The 22,052-nt window shown below is 36.5% G+C and overlaps 1 protein-coding gene across 10 annotated transcripts in view; it reads left to right on the forward strand.

Moving 5' to 3' along the window:
* Positions 1-22,052, forward strand: part of DLG2 (discs large MAGUK scaffold protein 2) — an 831,288-nt gene that overhangs the window by 593,386 nt on the left and 215,850 nt on the right. For all 10 annotated transcript variants that reach the window (XM_059838484.1, XM_059838487.1, XM_059838482.1 and 7 more), the window contains one exon: positions 11,940-12,008. In XM_059838484.1, the coding sequence (XP_059694467.1) occupies positions 11,940-12,008 (69 nt within the window). The remainder of the gene's footprint in view (positions 1-11,939; positions 12,009-22,052) is intronic.

The raw sequence follows: 22,052 nt of genomic DNA on the forward strand, positions 1-22,052 counted from the left end.
ACTGTATCTGCAATCAGTCTTTCCTAAATAGCAGAGTCAAGCCATCACAGGGCAGAAAGAAAACACGTTAGGATGTGCACCTGAGCTGCACTGAAGCCCCCATGGGTGGAGTACACAGCAGGGAAGCCAAATACCACTTGCTACTACTCCCTGGCAGTACAGTGCCCTGTGCAGCCCAACGCAGCACCAAGGTCCCGAGCTGGTTCCAGCCCAGGAGGGTTAGCTGATGAAGCAGAATAACCTGCTGCCCATGAATGCCCACACTGATTAACAGCTGACTTGGGCATAGTCAGCAATGTGTAGACAGTTCAGCTACTGATCTGATGAAGGCTGCATAAACTATAATCAGGACTCTGAGCCTATTCGAGGTACAGTGACTAAGAGTTGCAGGTAGGAGGACTTGTGTAGTATCTGTGGTAAGAGCGTGGCTGTGTTGGAAGCAGAAGTCATACAGGTTTGGTTAGGATACAAACTCACCTAATGCTGTCATTGCACCATGCAGAAGAGAATTCAATTTTGACGTTTCAGATCCAGCAGTATGTGTGAAGGTTGTTCATTTTTCCAATTAAACCTTTGCAATAATTTCATTTATTACCCAAAATTCTTGTGTTACAAAGATGTCTGAAGTAGGGGATGAATTTACAAGGGTCTTTGAAATCATAGGTGCTGGGTATGTCCACAGGATTTAGAAAGGGTAATATGTAGAGAGAGGAACTTTACTCGAGATGGAAATTTGAGTGCATTTTTCCTAATGGATTTTGCCTCGTTTCCCAAATACTGCTTGTAATCATCACTCAGCAATAGCATTCACGTTGGTATGCCATGGATTACAAGAATAGGTCTTTAAGCTAGGGTACTCAGATTGTTCTTTGGAACAAAATATCAAAGATTCAAACCTTTCTGACAGTGATAACAATACAGTGAATCATGTTCAACTGATTATTTTTCCTTACTTCTCTTTTTTTTTTTTTCTTGTACAATACTATAATGATTTGAATTAGTTGGAAGACTAGAGTTTTATGTTTTGACAAAAGTGGGATTAGGCAGCAGGTGTCTGCAAAGGAAGATCATTACAATACCAAAACCAAATTATATCTCAGCAAACGCAGGAGAATTACATTACTTTGTTAGAGTTAAACCAAGAATAACATGGCAACACAATTCTATAAGCAGTTTTCACGTTGAGGCTGGGTGCCACACCACATGACATCATTTTTTGTAGCATCACAACAACTGTTTCTCAAAAAGCCTTCATCTGTTTAAATATACTACTGTGCATCCTTTTTAAAGAATAGCTTCACATGGCAAATGATTGGAATGGTAAAATCAAGCAGCATGGACTGTTGTTTATCAATAAACTTTAAACACAATGCTGCAATATAAAGGTGTGGTTCTAAGTAATCACTAATATAATAAGAAGGGGAATTTTTATAAAACTAAAGTAAATATGCTCTTCACTAAAATAGAATGTGCTGTGATATTTTCACACTGTGTTTCTTTAATTTCTTTCATGTTTAAATTTTCCAGTTCTACTATTCTTACATTATGAAAGAAATCATTTTAATTAGTTTTAATTAACAGAAATGCAACATTGATGCAGCTTGGAAATTTGTAAGATTTCTTCAGCTTGCACACAGCTTTAATCTTGTCTGCCTTAATATTATTCCAATCACAGTGAGAGTCTGGACATGTCATGTATCTTTGTTTTCTTAGAGACAAGGAGATGGAAAATGGAGAAACTAAATAGCTTTACTAAGGTACTAACAGAAATCCTCTGTGAGGCTAGGAAATTTCAGACTCACTTGCCAAAAGGAACAACAAAGAGAGAGTACAAATCAAGAGTATCTTGTGCAACTTCAAATTTTAGTAGTGCACATATGAATGTAAATCAGTGTAATTCTCGAAAAACTGACAGATCTTCATTTGAGTTATAAAACCAATCAGTGGAAAAAGGTGAAAGCTACTATTTGACTTGGGAATGTTGATTCATAGACTGATTAACCAATACCCAAGAATTTTTTTAGATTGTAAAGACCCTTTATATTTCTAACAAGAAAAGCAAAATTAATTAAAAGAGGTCCTAATACATTCACTTTAAATGATATTAGGATTTCATCACTTAAGGCTTAGAAAACCAGTCTCTATGTAGAGAATAAGATGAAGTGTGATGTGAGAAAAATTCCATTGCATTTTCTTTTTTAAAATGCTGGCAGTTTTACCTCTATTCTTAATTGGAGATGTGCATATCATAACATTTAATGTAAGAATCAGGTCTGGGTTGCCATTGGTAAAATACATAAATTGAAATAATTACTCTTTTCCAGAACTAATTGACACATTCTGTTTCCACATTTATAGTTGGGACTGATGGGAAGCAATCTCTGGTTTGTATACAAAGGGATTCTGCAGCTACATTGTTGTGATATCTTTAATTACAAGTTACAAGTTTAGAGGTTTCAAAGGTGTAGATTGTATTCAGGCCTGTCTTTGACCCAGAAGAGTAAAACAGGAATGAAACCATTCCACTTAACTTGGGTACAAAAGTTCTCATTTTGGTATCCAGAAGTCTTGAGTAACAGATCCTTCACTGGGTTTCTTGGTGCAGATTTGCCAAACTGTATTTGGAGAATTCCACTGGTTAAAAAATATGATTATTTGAACAGGTATTTTCTATAATAGTAGACTTCCCTGGTATGTTGGAGAGAACTTGGAGTAGACTTCCCTGGTATGTTGGAGAGAACTTGGAATAAAGTAGTGTATCAAAGGAATTCTGAACACAAGAACCTATTGCCATGGAATTTCCTGCCAGTCTTGTGAACCCAAGATTTCAAAATATGGATGACCATCCAATGCATGGGCTTATCGTCCATAAATTTTTTCTATCATCTAAGCAATCCATATTCCGAATCCAAAGTGTTCATTGATTTCAGGCACTCAAAGGTTTTCAGCAGAACTGCTTTCTCTTCAGAAATAACACATGGAGAGCTGAAGCACAATGCTGCAATGATAGCTCAGTTCATGTGCACAGGATAAATATGGACACAAGATAGTCACGTTCCAAAATAGTTTCCTCATGGATATTTCTTTTTACAGTGCTAGAAAACAATGGAATTCTGATTTAGTGCTAGTAAAGGTTAGATGACTTGCTGGTGTAAATCCAACTGTGACCATTTGTATTGATTGATTCGTGCTTCCTTGTGCATCCCTGTCTGTTATTCAGGTGTTTTCTCTTAAGCAGCAATTTTAAATTTCAATTGACCCAGTGCAACTGGTTCTGGCCAAAACGTGCAAACCAAAGTACAATAGTACATGCAGAGGGAAATAATTAGTTGGTAGCAGCAAAGAGAGACTTACTTCTAGATGAAACTCTTTGTTTAAGAGATGAAACATGAATGTAGAATAAACATGGCAGTGTCTTTATACTAAAGTAACCTTGAAATAACCCAAGAGCCTTGGGTTTGCTGGCTCACTGATGAGAAGATTGTAACTGTAAGAAATGATGCCTACCCTATAAGAAATACTTGTAAAGTTTAGTAGAGGAAACTTAGGCTTTTGTTCAGGACTTAGACTATTTAATCTTAGTGATGTTAAATTAGTCACCAGAAGGATCACAAATTGACTGTGTATCAGCTCAGTCACATATACGTGCTTCCTAATTTTGGAAACCTTTTTAAACCACTTTCCAGTGTTTTACTCAAATGATTTATCTATTAAGTTTTTAACTAAACAATTCACCTTAATGACTACCGCAGGCGTAGAGTCAAATTCTTCATAAATTCCTTTCACAATTCTCTCCTAATTAGCTAAATATCTCTTCAAAGATTGAATTTAATAACCATCTTTAAATAAATGGAGGTTTATATGTCAGTTTATGAAAATCTGGATTGACATAATGGAACATATAAATCAATAATATAGCATCATTCATCTAATCTAGTCTAGGGCCTATAATCAAAGCCAGGCAAAATTAATTACTCATGTGGTTATGTAATATTACAGTCATCTTCTCTGGGAGATGCCTATGCCTCACACTTCCACTGGGAGTAACCACAGAATGAGAAAAATTAATACAGTTTTAATTTATTTTCATGTCTAGTTTTAGTGTATACTTCATTGTTAGACCCCATGGTAGAAGACACTCAATGTTTACCACGAAATGCAAAGTCTGACTTCTATTGATTAAAAATATTCAAAATTCATGCTTGATATAGATTTGATTAGAAGCAGAAGAACTTAAACTGTTGAATCACTTCACTATTCACCTTTTATTTTGACAATACAGCCTTTATACTTCTGCATTGTCAAATTGTCATTCCCTGCTGTTTGTCCTTATCCTGTTGGAATGTTGTTTATGTGCATTGTGTTATTTCTGCATTTGCTTTTTTTTCTCTTTGTGTATTTTTGTAGGATTGTTGGGTTTGTGCTTGGTATAGCTGCTCATGCACACTTGCATGCTGGGCTGCTTTGAATGACAGAGGAAATGAGACTAAATAGCTGCTTATGTAGGATTGCATTCTCACCTCTGCTCTGCTAAAAAAAATATATATATATTCAGCCCATATTCCTAGCTTGAACAGAGATAATGTATATCCAGATAGAAGGGATAACATTATCAGAAGGTATCACACAGGTGCAGTAAACACAGTATCAGGAGTAACTGCAATATGGAATTTGCTTTTCTGAGAAATCTTAAATTAATATTTTTTCTGCTCTGATGGTCCTATTTGTTCTAATGAGCCACTTCTGTGGAAGCTGAATGTACTCCTTCTCTGTAATTCAGTGCAGTGTACACATGAAGGTTATTAAACACAGAGAAAATGAGCTTGGTCTTATACAATATTAAACTTAAATTTCTGTAGGATTTTTTAATTATTCAAATACAATGATACAGAATCACATAGCACATAGAAATACTAATGGCATGGTATGGTTTCCCATCAGACAGTATTTCATTGCTGTTTTAAATCACTTTAATTTCCATATACTTTATCTTAAATTAGTAAAATTTAGTGCAATGACTCCAGCATAAGAAGAATTTTATGTTCTTGTTTTTCTTTGGATGGAGAGGGATAGAAACTTTGCAAATTAGTTTAATGGGTTGATGTTATTTTAAGTCTGTCATTAGGCTTATTTATCTGTGATTTCCCTACCCTTTAAAAAACAAGCAGATTTAGTACAAAAGTCTTGTGTTTTTCAAGTGTCATCTTAAAAGCAAAAAAGGTTAATTTTTGTTAACAAAATTGCTCTGACAGGGCAATTTACTCCCTCTTTTTGGATCCTGGATTGGAATTAGAAGTCTCTGATTCCTGAAGGGAGCTCTCAATGGTCTTTTAAGTGGAATTCTTAATTTTAGATGAACTTCTGCGGCCTGTGGTGGAAAAGTACATGAAAATGTGAGGTTTTCCAGACTTTTCAAGTATCTGCTTAACCATTTGTTTTCTGTACTGTTATTGAGTACATATCTCCCACAAAATTTTATGTTGATAAAAATGGATATCCTTCAGTTCTATTGACAATAATAAAACAAGTCATCAAAAAATTCTGGTCTTAACACTTTGAGATTCAAGGCTTGCTGCCTGTTAGCATTGTTAGTAATAATTTACTAGTTTACAATATTTCAGAATTTATGATGTATTCACAGACTATAGAATAGATGAGCTTTTCCTTTAGACAATAGAAGCAGTTTTCTTACTGGAAAACTTACCCAGTAATTTCTGTTTTCCTCTTCCACCCTCCCCCACAATGCAGCTGTTCAATACATAATGTGCCATTTGGTATTTTTGGATCACAAATCTTATATGATTCTTCCTAATATGCCTATATGAATTTTCCTAAATCCGCTGGGATATCTCTTGATTTCTGTCAAAGTTTTGCCAAAGTTCCTTAAATGTGTACCCATTTTTTAAGTCCTTCCTAATGCCTTTTGTCATTTGCTTAAACTGCAAAGGAAGTTTGGTGCACATGCTTTAGTTGTTACTTGCCTGGAGATCTGATAAGGTTTGAGTACAATAATGTGTTTCATTATGGAAGCAATGCACAGCTCTAGAAATCCATCAGAAGTGGGATTTATGGTGAGTGCTGGGTGTTGTAGCTGCCACAGAGCAGCTACTGATGGAAGCTGTGATACATACTCCCTGTGAAAGAATATATGTATGTGTGTATTCTTTCTTCCTAGGGAGAGATCAATCACTGTCACAGGTGATCAATCACCAAAGCAGGCTCAACGCAGTGAAAATAATTCAATTAAATCAGAGTGGGGTAATGAGAAATAAAACCAAACCTTAAAACACCTTCCCCCAACCTTTCTTCTCCTTCTGGACTCAGCTTCACTCCTGATTTCTGTACCTGCTTTCCCTGAGCAGTACAGGATGACAGTGGGGGGGTTGTGATGAGCTCATTACCACTTGTGTCTGCAGCTTTGAAAGCCCCCGTGCTGGGGAGAACCAGGAGTGACAGTAACAGGAAATGAGGTGCAACATTTGAGTGAATGGCAAAAATCATTAGTAATGTGGAAGTGCATAAGCATCATGCCAGAGAGTAGGAAGGAGGGTGACAGCTGCCTTCTCCATGAGGAACTGCAAACCCAGCAGTTCCTGTACTGGGTGTGGTACCAGGTACATCGAGCTGCAGGTAATTGGGAGGCCGTGCGGAGAGCCTTGGGAAGTTTCCTGCAGGTTCTGAGCAAATGTTCCCTGTTTGAATTCATGGAAATAGCACTATGTCCTCTTCCACAGCTGTAATTAGAGACAAAATCAGGTGGTATGGTCATGGATCATTTCCTTCCAATACTGCTTAAGTAACTGAGAGTGTTGCATTTTTGTTCTTCTACCGTTATCCCTTTTTTCTCCTACACACCTCTATGTTTTTTCACTTCTAAGTATTTTGCCATACAAACATCTGTCCTCAGCTGGTATAATTTTCAAACTAACTTCATCAGGGAGTACTTCAGCTCCCAGAAGGAGCTTTGTAATTCCTCATAATCATTACAGTATCATAAATAATAATGATAGCAATAATAACAACATTATTATTATAACTGAGGCTGATAAGAAGACTTAGGCTTACTTTCTTTTAACAGTAATAGAATGTCTTGGAATTTTGTGGAGATTTAGGCACCCCATTTCTAAAAACCCAAAGGTTTGTCCAAAATATGAAGATATGAACAAGGAACACAATCACTGAGGATTGGATTAGGTTTTTTGTAATGGTTTTCATTCACTATCCCTAATTTACTCAATGCTGAATTCTTGACAATACTTTAAGTCTGTGTTTACTCTACATGTGGAACTCTTTTAAAAATATGTCCTCTCCACTCTAATCCTTTGAACAGCATTGCTAATTACTTTCAGTTCCCCCCACATCATTCTAAACCAGTTCTGCTGTTTTAAATACTCTTAAGTACTCTTATATCTCAAACTGAAAGAGCAAATCCTCTCAAAGAAGTAAGATTTTTATATTTTAAAGGTAATCATTATCTCCTGCAATTACCTCAGCCAGAAGGAAGTCGATTTGAAGTCAGTGGATGTTTCACCACTTTGAAGATCAGGTACCTGACTTGGGCACACCACTAACAAAGGTGGATAATTAGCTCTGTTCCAGGAGCTGAAGCATTCCTCTGAGTCACAGCTCCACCTTGCATTCTTCCTTATTGCTAAATGTTGCTAGTTTAGGGCTTCAGTAACTCAAATACTTCAAGTCACGGAATGTGGCTAACCACTTATTTGTGAACTCTATTTTGGGAAGGGAGGCAGGCAGGCAGGGAGGAATGAGTTTGCAACCTTTTTTACTTTAGTTGTGCAAGTGAAATAACCTCAGAGAACCTGAACAGAGATGTAGTTTGGGCTTATTCCACATATTTGTAGGCAGAGTGACAGCCTAATCCTTCATTTTGTTCCTTTTCTGTTTTCCAATGAGTAGCTATTTAGCCTAGCAATGGTATTTGTACAATAGATGTACAGATGCCATTTTAAAAATTGAGTTATGCTGCTAAAATCCTCACTGCATGTGCCTGTGCATGAAAACAGCACCACATCTCATGTCTGGCTTTGTTACCTGAGGGTGATCTGAACGTAGCAGGGTTGAATGTCCTATTCCCTGAAGTTTCCTATTTGCCTCTGATGGGAGGCTGGTTACTTTGACACTTCTAATATGGGTCAGTAACTGTCAGTACTGGATATTATCAAACCGTTTGTAGCTGAGATTAAATTAATGCCAAAAAAAAGCAATCTCTGGTCTTCTAATTAATCCCACAGGAGTGCAAAAACTCATTTAAGTTAGGAGTTTAGCTGTTGGCAGCATCAGGAAAAGCTGGTTTCACTTCACTGAGCTGAATTAAAACTCCACATTAATGGAATTAAAGCGTGTTGCCTTCCTAAACTCTTACATCCATCAAATCAAAGGCTTAGAAGCTTTATAAACAACTGCAGTGCTACCTTCAATCTTTGACATAAGAAACAACATGCTGAGAATACATCACAAAAACAAACAGTATTAGCATTCCCTTCACTGGTCTCCAGTGGAATTTTTAATATTACATTTATCACTCTTTTTTGTTTTAGTATTGTGAATGACAAAGAATAACTCAGAGCTCTGGTTTTGGGTTTGGTTTTGTTGTTTGTTTTGGATATTTTTTTCCTGCAGAGAACATATTGATAGACAAATGGAGTTTGTATATTTTTCTTCTGTGTGGCAGTTTCAGAATTGGGAGCTGAAGAATGGCTGCTCCAAAGCCATTGTTCAGAGAGGTCTCTACCCAGCCTGTGCCACAGCTGCTTCACTGCATCTTTATGAGGGTTGCAGGTCAATTGATTTAGGAAGCAAATAACTTCAATGCTGTCAGTTTTGACTTGTCAAAATAAAGATACATGAAAACAAAAGAGTTCCTAAATCAGGGCTATAGCAAATGGAGGACAGCTCTTTGTTGACAGAGGTTGAGGGTTGAGAGAGGAAAGCTAATGTCTTCTCTAGTACTCTCTTTGCAAAGACAGTGTGTCTTGGTTTTATCTAAACAAAAGAGAAGAGGAAATATTTTGGATTGTAACAACCTTATTTCTTCTGCTGTCGATGCAGTGGGCAGGCTTTGGGATGAACTGATTTGAGCACCATGCAGTCTGATCCCTTAATGGTGGTTTGTCCATATTTTTGCTTTACAGAAGTTTAAAACACAATAAATATTTCCCTAACGTGTTTGTTTCATCCCAGATAGGTGTTTCACTGGTGCATTGTGTATCACTGAAAGTGTCATTTGGGAAGGGAAGGTGGTGGTTCATCTGACCCCTGTGGGGAAAGAAGGGTTTAGGATGCTGCCTCTCATTTCAGCAAAAATGCCTTCAGAGCTTTCTTGGCCTAGAACAGAATTAAAGCTAAGCACACTGGCTACTCATTTTTTTGTTTCTGTAATACTTACTGATATGATTATTTGCATAATAAACATTTTTAAAAATAGTTGAACACCAGGCTGCTCTATTTTTATTACTTAATGAAGCCATGAAATGGTTTACCTTGCCTGAGAAATAAGTTTAAAACAAAAAGCAATTTAAACCCATTAAGAAGAGAGGTTGGATTCTTTGCTCCCGGTTTTGCACCTTATTATTAATTTACAATCACATTCTTTGTTCCTTCACTCTTATGAATTGTCTTACCAGAGCAGTATATCCCCCTTGTCTCAATGAACTAAAATAAAATGGATTTAAGTTAAAATTGATCTTTTACAGGATGTAAAATTCTTTTCTTCAGGGAAAATCTGTCTTGTGTGGCTGTAGTACTGGGCTGTATATTGAAATATTATTACTTTATATTATTAAAACTAATAGGAGGTTCATTCTGAATCATTTTAGAGAAATGGTAGCATTTTTTTAAGCCTAAATGTCAAACTCTGAATATTTTGATCTGTCAGTTTAAAACTGCCCTGCTTACTTATCTCAGTAGGGATATGTTTAGGCATTCATCACAGAAAGTGTTGGTAGCAGAAACCTTTATTTCTTCTGGGCTGCAAAAGACATGGCAACTGCACAAGTGTATTAAGCATGTGATGAAATCAGCTTCTTTCTGCTGGTTCCATCAGTTTGATAGAATTCACCAGGAGGTTTTCTTTTCAGTAAGTCAGTTAGGAATCAAATCAGACTATTATTCTGTCTCCAATAGCAACTTGTGTCAAGCAATGGTTAAATTGCATTTTAGACTTTAAGGTGTCATTACATTCACAATGATGCCTTAGAAGGCACAAGCTTCTATTGAGCATCAAACTTGATTTTTATAATTATGTTAAAGAAAATGAGTTTTCATATCACCAGTTCTGAACTATTTTCATGAAAGAAGGTGAGGGCTCTTTTGAATACTGTGTTATAAATCCCTAGGAATGGAAAAGGTTTCTAATGGGTGGAATATTGCAGAGAGATGAGCCTCTCACTTGGCAGTAGTGGGGTGTAAAGTTCCTTGTACATGCAAACTTCATGTGAAATTTTAACCAATATTCATATAGTATTCTGCAGTGTTTGTCCCACTCAGCTGTTCTGCTCATACCATGATCCCCCAAACTTATGACTCCCAAGTAAGTTTGCTATAAAACAGAGAAGCTCTGCAGCTCCTCTTAGAAGGGGAATATACTTTTCCACAAACCTGAAACCTTCTCAGTAGGGATGAATACTTTACCAACATAAAACAAGAGCACACTTGTCACAACAGAAGATACCAGGAAGCAGCAGGACTTTTGTTTGTCCAGTGACAGACATCACAACTCCATGGGCTACACACACACACAAAAAAAAAAAAAAAAAAAAAAAAAAGGGGCATCTTTTCTGTCAGACACTATTGACTGTGCTACAGGATGAAATTCATGTAAAATAGATGTGTTGCTCACTAATGTCAAATGAAGTGCTTTTATTGAAAATAAGATGTGTTGCTTCTGAACAAGCAGCTTGAGATATATGCAAAGCTTGAAAGCAAGACAAAGTCTTCAGTTATTAGAATCAGTGATATAAACTGACATAAAGATTTATTTTTATGGTGTACTTTGCATTATTAATACTGGGCCTCACTATGTGCTGTAGTCATTTAAACTAATCAGAATATATACCCAGATGCTTCTGCTTTTTAATATCTTATTTAAATAGGATGTCTTGGGTAAGGAGTACAATTTATTATCACAAAACTGCCTTTGACTGATGTTTTGTTTTATCCATTTGTATTTACAATACTATTCTGCCATAGTAAAATACTGAAATTAGAACATACTATGTATTTTTAACAGAATTATTGTTATTCAGGTTTCTTATTCACATCAGTGTAACATATGAGAAGCCATTAGACCTCAAAAATCAAAATCAATCAGAAAGGTTTTTTTCAGAAAGTCTGTGTTTTGCTGTAAAACAATGTCATGTTTTTTCCCAAATGTTGTGTCCTAGATTAATAAAAATCCATGTGGAAAGACTCAAGCTGCTTAAAATCTGATAGAACTAGTGTTGGTCACATCAAGGTGCAATTCTAAGGAATGCATATCTTCTTTTACTGAGAAGCCCTGAGAATTAGATTGATTACATTATCATTTACTGTTTTACCTTTTGCTCTGAAATTAAATTTGCATTGAATGTTTAGTATATGTAGTGAAATAACTAGCATTTAAGTTATTTTAAATTACTAAACTCTGTGTGTGAATCTATATGTATTTAAAAAATGAGTAGGAAAGTTAAGGGGGAGTTATTATCTTCATGTTCTGCTCTCAATGAGAAATGAAAGCTGAATTTAAACAAGAGAGATTGTACAATTTAGCCCTTTTTGAACAGACGAGCACCACTGAAGTCAAAATGCTTTAGACACGTGTAAAACAGTCTGATTGTTGTATCTATTTTGGCATTAGCTAAACTGCTAGAGACAATAAGAGCAAGAGCAACTTCTATTTCTTTTTAACAAATGCTTTTCTTTATTCTTCCTCGGCCGTCCAGTCATTCCCAGCACAGCACTGCAACGCGTCCCCCCACAGTGAGCTTGCAGCGGACCATTTCTGTGGAAGGGTAAGATGATTCTCTGTTGAAGCTGCTGTCGAGGTGTCAGGTACCACTGAACTACCCACACACACAGAGCTCTTCATTGCATGTGGCTTTGCACACCACGGTGTTTAAGTCTGTGAGATGAAGCAGTGAAGTTTCAAATTAGTGCTGATCCTTTCTTGGTACTTACACTGAAAGGTTTGGTTTTCATGGAGATGAGAGTAGCTGTCATGGAGATGTATTGGGTACATTTCTGCAATTCATCTCACTTGACTAGTGTTAATATTTACTTGTGTTAGCTGTAATCTTCCCACTTATCATGGAAAAGCCCAGTGAAGTCTTACTCTGTTTTCTTAAGGTGTGCATGAGTTCTTTTTGACAAATCAGTGTTTAAAACTAAGGATGAAGAAAATTGAAATATATGCCCTATGCTGGTGAATATCTGTGTACATGAGTGTGTTAACTGTAGAACACAGCTCTGGGTGCACAGCTGCCTCAGTTTTAACTAAGACAGTGGTATAAAATGCCAACAATTCACAACTACTAATATTTTTGCATCTTTACAGTATTAGAAAGGCTGATACTTAACACAGGAACACAGATTTTGTTTGCACTGACTGGCAAAGTCTAAAAAAATGTCAATTCTTTTTTATTCCCTCCCATAGAAATGTGGAACTCTGTAGGCTCTATGGGTAATAACCTATCATTGGCTGCTCTCAGTTCATATTTCAGAGCTTTTCTTTCTTGTGATAAAAGTGAGACTATAAAGTTTCCACAGAGGAGAGATGTCATCTTGTTGTCTTTTATTTTCTGTTACAATTTATTGTGGTGCAGTCAGAAAGTAAATTGGTCACTGTATAAAATAATCCTGTCCTAAGTGAAGTCTGAAATGGTTTTCTCAAAAGTCCAAATTTTTAATTTCTCGTCTACATCTATGATTTTAAAATATGATTATTTAAAATATGTAGAACAGCTGTGGTAATTATTCATTGGAAAGTAGATTGAATAATGGAATTATGCAGGAAAAGTGCATGTGGCTCAAGGGCTAGCATCTGGAAGATAGTTCTATAAATAAAGCCTCAATCGTCATCCAACCCTAATGCTCAAAACAGAACCAATTTTAAGGTAGATCAGGTTGCTCAGGGTCTTGTCCAGTGAAGCTGTGACTGTCAAAAACCTGGGGATTTCTCAAGTCCTTCACTAGCAGTCTCAGTGCTTAAACACCCTCCTTTTAGATTTCTTTTCTTTATCTCTCTAATCCAAAGAGAGAGTTATAATAAATTCCCCTGACTCTTCTTCAAATCATCTCATGAACAAATTGATGTTTGGAATAAAACTGAGCTTCAAGAACAATCTGAGTGGTAGAAAAGGAGGGGGAGGGGGAGAAAAAAATAATTTGCTCAGTTGAGATTTAAGGAAGGAAATTCTATTATGATCTCTCTGGCTTGGTCTACTGGCCCAATTCAGGAATCATCCTGTAGCTTTAAACTCCTACTTAAATCTGGAAATCAATCTTTCTGAATGAATTTTTAGATAAATTGCTGAATCTGTACTGGCCACATGGACAATTTGCATGTACTGTGTGTGAATCATTACAGCACAGAAAATCTGCAATTGATGCCACAGGTCTCCTGTTGCTCAGGAGGTAGAAGAACATCAGCTTGTAATTATTACCAATCAACTTACACTGCATCATATTTCATTTCACTTAGGAAAGTGGGGCTGTTAGCCTATTCCACTGCTGAGCAGAAATGAGTAATCAGCTCAGCCCTAAATATTTCAATATGTTAAAGCTCAATTTATTCTAATGTTTTTGTGGAGTTCATGCTGCTATGTTTACAGCTAATAGAATTTGAGGTCAAAACAAAGTTATTTTTCTCTTTTAGGAACTATGTTCCTATCAGTAGAATCCTGTATTTAGGAGAATCCCTGTATTGGTTTTGAGATGCTCTTTTTAAACAGCTGCTTTACCTGCAAGGCATCCCTGGCACACACTGACATTTGTACCCTGCATGCTGGCTCTCTCTGACTGACTGTGGAGTCACTGAGGTGATATAATTATTGGGTCCTAGGAATGAAAAATTAAATCTAGGAGGGTTAAAGAAATACAGAGGGAATTGCATTTGCTGGCCTTTAGTCCTTTCCACCCTGTTGAAATATGTGATAATAGAGCTGCCCAGAATAGATTTTTAAAGAATTTGAATAGCTTTTTTTCAACAAGGTGATAGATGAACACAAAAAACCATTTAATTTTTTATTAGAGAGGGCTTTTGTGCACTTCATGTCCAGCAACAAAATGAATGACCAGGTGGGAAAAATAAAGACATCTTTAAAGATGTTTTTCCAATATATTCAAGCCATATATTCTTCACAGTATAATAACTGTACATGAGATGTACAGATTTATTCTGTGTATAAAGCCATGAACTTCAGAGGTGTTGGAGGTTTTCATTAGCAACTTCCCTAATGTTTTATTTTCATGGTTTAAAATCCAAGAAAACTCTAATGTTTGAATTTGAAAATATTATTATTTTGAGTTTTTTGAAGTGATTTTAATGAACAATCTTAGCTGTGACTATCCAAAACAGGAAGAATATTGGTTGAAAACAGACCTTGTTTTTTTTTTGAAATCCTGCCATACTAGCACACAAAGCTTTAATGTTAGTGATGTTTGACAGCTATTCTCTTTGCTTTTGGCATCCCCACTAAATTGAATTTTGTATGCTATCAGCCAGCTCTTAGAAACTGGGATTTTAACATATTTGATTGAGTCTTTTTGACTTAGTGATGTGTCTGAGCATCTGAAATATATCTAAAAATATTTATACATAAATAAACAGCATTTGAACCATGAATAGGGATAAGAATTTTTATTCTGAATAGGACAGATATTACAGAATGGTTTTAGTTTCAGAAGTGTCTTCAATAAAGTAATTTGAGATGCTTGCTACTAGCGGCCTGTGTATTGATATTTCCAAACATGGCTTAGAGGCACTGCTATTTTTAGGTATTCTCTGAGCATTTGAATACATCCTGTCTCCTGGTAATGCAATTCTGTTGCCTCTCACCAGCTCCATCTCATCTACATCTTTGTTTACAAACTATAAAGCTGGAGCATTCATGGTGTATAGAGCTATTGAATGCTGCAAGTAAAAGTTCTTACAACAGTGGTTTCAATGTGGAACCAATATTTTTTGAAAGCAAGATGCAAAGCAAACGTTTCTAGTATGGAGTTGTCTGTGCCGGGGTAGCAGGTGGTACAGAGATAAAGTTTTCAGGATTTATTTTGATTATTAGCATGTAAATAATATATCTCCTGGATCAGGGAAGAGAGATAAGTGATTATGTGAGACAAAGGATAAATGAACAAGCAGACAGGAATAATCATATCCCTTATAGAGCTAAAGAGTATATTAGTTGTCCTACATTATCTCTCTAAAAATCAATGAGATTTCTCAAACCCAGGAGGCAGACTATTGTGCATTTGAAGTAAATGTCAGGTGTCATGGTAAAAATGCAGTCCAGTTCTTCAAATCAAAAAGATTATTCCTGTATGCCAATTCCATCTTGCTATCTGCAAGCAGAATACTTGTCCTGGTGTGCAGGCTTTAATTTCTCTACAAAAGATAAAATGAAAGATTGCTAGAGTCCAGAGGTCTTCCTACAGAACAAAATCTGTTGCAAAATATAACCCAGTGCAATCACACATGCATCAGTCAGGTTGAAGCCTGGCTCCCAGCAGGTTCCCTTGTATTAAGAATATATAAAAGTTAGTGGCAATTTAGGCATGATGTTTACAGAATAAATGCATTAAAATTGGAGCCATTTCTAAAATTAAAATAAACCTTTGTTTTTACATGTTCAATGAACAAGAAATTTAAGGAATCCACAGTCAAATCAACAAAATACTTTTTTCAAGCAGATAGGGTAACTTCAGTTATCCTAAATATCACAGGCAAAGTGATATTTTGCTATGTAATCTGATAAATGTACATCTTATTAAAGGCTGAGTGCTTAGTTGTTAGTATACCAATATTTGGTCAAATGAAATAAGTCACAAACCAATTAGAAGGCCAAAACATTGTTTCAGTTCTTGCAGGCAAAGTTACTCCTCTGGACTGTGATGGTCAATGTGAAAGCAGTAGATAAAAGGAAGGCTTCCTTATTTTTGTTATTTTCAATAACAATTGAAAGTAGGATAGCACTAATTAAAGTCACTGTCAGGGGTGAGACCTCACAGGGTCAGGTGTAACAGTGGTGTGTGCAGGCACCACGAGGTGGTGAAGGACTGGCAGCTGAGAAAGGAAGGTCTGTAGCTCCCTACCACTGCCTGGTCCTGGTGCTTTGGTCACTGCAGTAAAGGCACACGAGAGGGAGGGCCAGAGAGGAAAAGCAAAGGGTGGAGCTGTTTCACATCATAATAGAAAGATTTTGCCAAGCCTAAGAGGGAATAACAAGGGGAAAAGTAAAACCCGAGGTGCAGTGGAAGTGGTATTACAATAAAACAATAGATGAGAGCAGTACAGACAGATTTTTTATTTGTGTGAAACAAGAGTTGTAGAAGTAGGAAAGAAAATCTATATAAAGAAAGCTTGGTTCCACCAAAACTCAAAGCCTTTTAAAAAGGGGTTTTTGAATATTTCAGGCCTTCAACCACTTAGAATTCCATATCATCTCTTGTTTGAGTAATCAGATTTTAAACCATCACACACACTGGCACATATTCTGTCCCTCCAATCTTCTTGTGTTCAATGCTGTGAAGAATGAACAATCAATCTGAACCACCTTATTTTAGGTTCTTCCAGTATGAATGTCCTTTGGTTGCCAGAAATAAATACGCAGGTATTCATCAGAATTTTTTGAAGCACGAGAGGAAAACTGGAATTTCTGTTGTGAAAAGGAAATGGCTTGGTCAGCCATATGAATCTAATGTAACTCAGTGCTCACACTGGGGTTTATTAGAAGCCAAACATATTTATACTGCTTAGGAGAAGGGCCTTGCTGCCTTAGATTTGGTCTGGGATCTTTCAGAGAATCACAGAATGGCTTGGGTTGGAAGGGACTTTAAAGATCATCTGGTTCAAACCCCACCCCATCCTCCACTAGGCCAGGGTGCTCAAATGCTCATTCAACCTGGCCTTGAACACTTGCAGGGGCTGGGTATCCACAGCTTCTCTGGGCAACCTGTGCCAGTGCCTCACCAGTAGATACATTCCTCTTTGGATTTAGTCTAAATCCACCCTGTTTCAGTTTAAAGCCATTTCCTGTTGTCCTATCCCCTGCGTGCTCTTCTCCTTGATTTACTAATGTGACTTTACCCAAATAATACAACTTCTTACAACTTCAACTTCACCTCCTGCTGTTTGCTCATTCAAGTAGCTAAGATGGGTTTTCTTGCACTATATGAGTACAAAGGTTGTGTGCCCTGACTTGTATATTGATGCTACCCTAATGCAAAGAATTAGATAAATATTCCTCTGGGCTTTCTGTGATCTGTGTTACTATAACACCAGAGCAACAAAGACTTTATGTATGCTTTCAACATCCTTTGTGAAGAAAATGGCAGCTTGGGGGGAGGAGAAAAGGCAAAAAACCAACAACAACAACAACAAAAAATTTAAAAAGCCATAACAAAAAAAACTGCAGCCAAATCAAGATCAAAGCCATGTTTCTAAGCCTCTGCAGATTTGAGACACCTCATTGATTGTATAAAACTGAAGAAATCCCCAGGGTCTGATGTTTGAAAGCACCCAGTGCTGCTTAATATTTCTGTAGGTATTTCAAAAAGCACAAAACGTGTCAGCACTCCAATTTTATAGATGGTGCAAAAGAAACAGAAAGACAGAGCTGTGTCAATTCAGATGAATACTAAAACTGACTCTTTTCCTTAATGTTGCCATCAGCACAAAAAAATCAATTCTATAATGGATTTTCTTTCAGTTAATTATTATAAGAATTACTTGTTTTCAGAAACCACTTCCTCATCATTTATCAGTCCAGTTTTAATCTCTTAAATTAGATCTATAATTACTATGGATTCCAGTCTATAGAAGAATTATAGTAATAGTCACATTTTTTTCTCTTGTCATTTTCTCTTTGTTAACAGTAAACTGATCAGACCAAATATACAGGACAAATGTAGTAAATAAAAAGCACTTGCTGTTTTCAAGATAATGATCAAATTAAACATGCATAAACCAAAAAGCCTACTAAGGAGAGAAATGCTGCACTTTGATTTATTTTTGGTCACTGCATTTTTATGACAGAAGACATTTTCTTAAGTGTTGACATTTACTACTTATTGTTTTCAAATATTAATTAAGTAATCCTTTGCTCTTACATCAGGCCTGCAGTTTATATTGTGATTTACAGAATCTGATCTGATGCATTCCCCAAAGCAAGTAACCAAGTCCATCCATATTGATTCTGCCATTGATTTCTCAGCCTGTAAATTTGTGTGGATTGCAGCACTTTATTTGCTCCTTTACTTCTGGATCTATTCATGTAAATCTTCCTTTCTTCTTTCCCTACCCTTTTATTTCCTTCCCTGATCTCATTTACAGAGGCACTGCCTCCCTTTATTCTGATTTCTGTCTTCATTCCTCTTTTCTTTCCTTTTTTTCCCTTCCCTTTTTTTCCCCCTACCTTCTGCTGCCTTCTGTCAGTCCAGGAATGTTTTCATCTCACACTCCTTTCTAATTTCTGCTTGATTTCCCCTGCTGCTCTGCTCTGTTTATATGTGGTATAGAGCTGCAGGAGGGTATAAAACATGAACACACCAAATTAAAGTGCTAGTACGCTTAGTTAGCACCTACAAAGTTACCTTCAGCTGTATTTATCACAGAAGAAATTGTAAATGGGATAAATAGTTAATGCTGGAGGCTGAAACATGAATTTCAGAAACACTGGATGTCAGACTGCTCCTTTTTCCAGGGTAGCTATAGAGTGCCATCTATTGTATCCAAATAAAACATCTTCACAGAACAAGCTGAGTTGGAAGGGACCCACAAGAATCACTGAGTCCAACTCCTGGCCCTGCAGAGGACATCCCCAAGAGTCACACCGTGTGCCTGAGATCATTGTCCAAATGCTCCTTGAGCTCTGTCAGGCTTGGTGCTGTGACCACTTCCCTGGGGAGCCTGTCCAGTGCCCAACCACCTCCTTCTTAAAATAAGTTCTGCCTTAGTTGCTGTTTTCTGCAGACAGCTAGACATTCTGAGTGCATTAACTATAAGCAAGCATCATTCACATTAGAGTTACTTTTCTTTCAGTTCTCCACTCTCCCATCATGTCATCTTTAAGTGTTTGATTCTACACCTCCTTTACAACATTTCTCTGCATTTTGTCTTGAGTTCTCTCATGTGTAGTGGAACTACATTCATAACGATTTTCCACAGAGGCAAAGGAATTTTTCCTAGTGTTGGTTCCCACATATTCATGAGAAATTGGAACAGCTGTTCTTAGACCTCCTTAAATAGCATATTAAGGGTTGACTGTAACTTTTATACTAGGTGATAAAATATGTAGCATCCTCACCTTCAGCTTAGACATTTCAGTGAGTGTTGATAAAGCATTGGCAGGTAACTAATTGCTGCATCACTCTTACAAGATCACTTGGGCAGTGGCTGGTGTTGTGGTTGGTTTCCTTAATAAATATTTGTCCTACTTCAACTTCATAAATTTTATTTCAACTTTTTTACCATCATTTGCCTTTTTTTTTTTGTTGTTGTCATTCTAAGTGCAGTATGCAAATGTAAACAATTACATATTTTTAAAACATATTTATTATATTAAGGTGAATTGGCATATACAGTCTATTTCCTATAGCTTTTGTAGTGCAGTAAGGGCTAAAGGTTATTTTTATAATGACAACAGTGCTTAGGTGTTCTTGAGTCCACATTTCAGATTCTGCAGGGTGCTCAGATATGAAAGAAATACAAAGGCATGTTAAGGATGGTCAGCCTCTATTCAGCCAAATCTGAGTCATGATCAAAATGATCTGATTAGGTAAAAGAGCAGGGGCAGAAACCCATTGCATTCTAATCACAGCTTCTGACATTTTCCCCTTATTGTCTGAACTTTCTCTGAACATAATCATCCAAGAGCAGAATGTGAATTTTGCTGTCAAAAGGCCAAAATTATAAAACAGCACTGGCAGCACTTTAGGCATAAATCTGCTGACTTGATCAGAGACAGGGATTAATAACTGGGCCAACATTTTGTTGAGCTGCACAGCTTACTATTCAGTAGATACCCAGTTGTATTGACCTAGTTTTGTCCATGGCCCTGGCTTTCAAATAATTTGATCCAAGCCGCCTGTCATATGTGAAAATACTCATTTTTATTTTGAGCAAGATCTCTTCTGATTTCTCACCAGTAGAGCATGCAAATACATTGGTTTGAATTTGCTGCCTCTTTTTCCTCAGTATTCTGGTAAATAATAAATGGCAGCTGCTCAACTCTTGCAAAGTCTTTCTGATGAGTAGGACTTGAAGATGACAAGTGTCACCATATCATTTTGGGGATGAGGAAACTGAAGCTGGGAGAACAAATGAGTTGCCAAGAACACTCAGCAGTGCATGGGCTAAGCAGAGAAGAGAAACCATGCTTTCAGTTCACTGTCCTAGTTCTGCTCCAACCCCCAGGCCACACTTCTAATTAAAAACCTGTTTAGACTTCTTAGATTCTGGATCACATTATGTCTACTCTGCACATATTTAACAAGGTGTTAAAGGAGTTGCTACAAGGCAAATCAACAGCAGTGATGCAAAAAGAAAAAAAAACCCTTTACCTTCATTTTATGATTCTTAAAAATACTTCAAAAATACACGAATTCAATACAATATATCTTTTGCTCACAGCTGTATTTTTAACCGTTTTCTGACTTTACAACATTAAAAAATTCAAGAGATGAAGGACCATATGAAGTAGGCTAATACTTTGCTTTAGTCTTCTCTTTCAAATATATGAAACTTCCATTTCAAAAAGCTGAGATGTTACTTTAACATCATAATCAAGTTGGGGATACCATTTGAATATTAGCACTGAGCAAAGATAACAACTGCCTGTGATTTCAGAGGTATCTTGTCAAGATAAAGTCTCCATGTATCCATAAGATTAAACTTGTGTCAAATAAGGCATCACTCAATTTAATAAGTTCTTCTCCTTTTTTCTCTGTTCTTTAAAAACAAAACGGAAATGAAAGATCCATTTGTGTGATGCAGAACTGTGCTATAATATGGAGGAAATATTGAATCTTTTATACAAGAAGCATTCCGTAGAATTGTGTGGTTTTGTTGTTAGCAACTTTTTTTTTTTGTAAACTTAAAGAATGAGTAGAGCATCTTATTTCTCTGGGAGGAATCACAGACGCCTATATGTATGTGTTTGGGAGACTTGCAGGCCTGAGCTTAAAATCTATACATCATAACTGAACAGCATTTGCATTTTTTCTAATAATTAAATTTTAGTGGGATTTGAAATGGGGTAAGTACCACTAAACATGGAGTGTGTGTGTGTATATGTGGTTGTGTGTGCTTGTGTATCCAAGGGAGAGCCAGCTCTGAGGCCTTGTATGTAGAGACTGGGAACAAGAATATTTGGGACCCTTTCTCAAGGATGCTACTTTGGTTGCTTAGGAAAGTTACCTCTTTCTGGAAATAAGTATTCCCATCAGTAAATTGCATGTTATGTTTACATCTTCTGGGTCATATTTTCAATTTACAGATGAAAAGAGCTGTGTGAGATATACCTGTTATTATTTATTGATTTCTATCACAATTAATAGTTTTTAAAGAGCGTGGGAAAAGCACGTACCCCTTGGGCTGCTTCATTGATAAAGCTGCAATGTGACTTAACAAATGCAAGATCCTGATAGTGTCAAACCAAAGTTTTTAATGAGATTCTGCTGGATTAGCTTGATCATGTAAATGTTATTTGCTCCAAATCTGTCAGGATCACAACTGCCATTGATTTGCTTGCATTTGTAAGTTTTTTCTTTGTTCATTTGTTGCAAAAGCAAGACTAGAATTTAAAATAAAAAAGTATGATATAAAGATTGGATATCTG

The sequence above is a fragment of the Haemorhous mexicanus genome, chromosome 2 (genome assembly GCF_027477595.1).
Source record: "Haemorhous mexicanus isolate bHaeMex1 chromosome 2, bHaeMex1.pri, whole genome shotgun sequence".
Lineage (NCBI taxonomy): Eukaryota > Metazoa > Chordata > Aves > Passeriformes > Fringillidae > Haemorhous > Haemorhous mexicanus.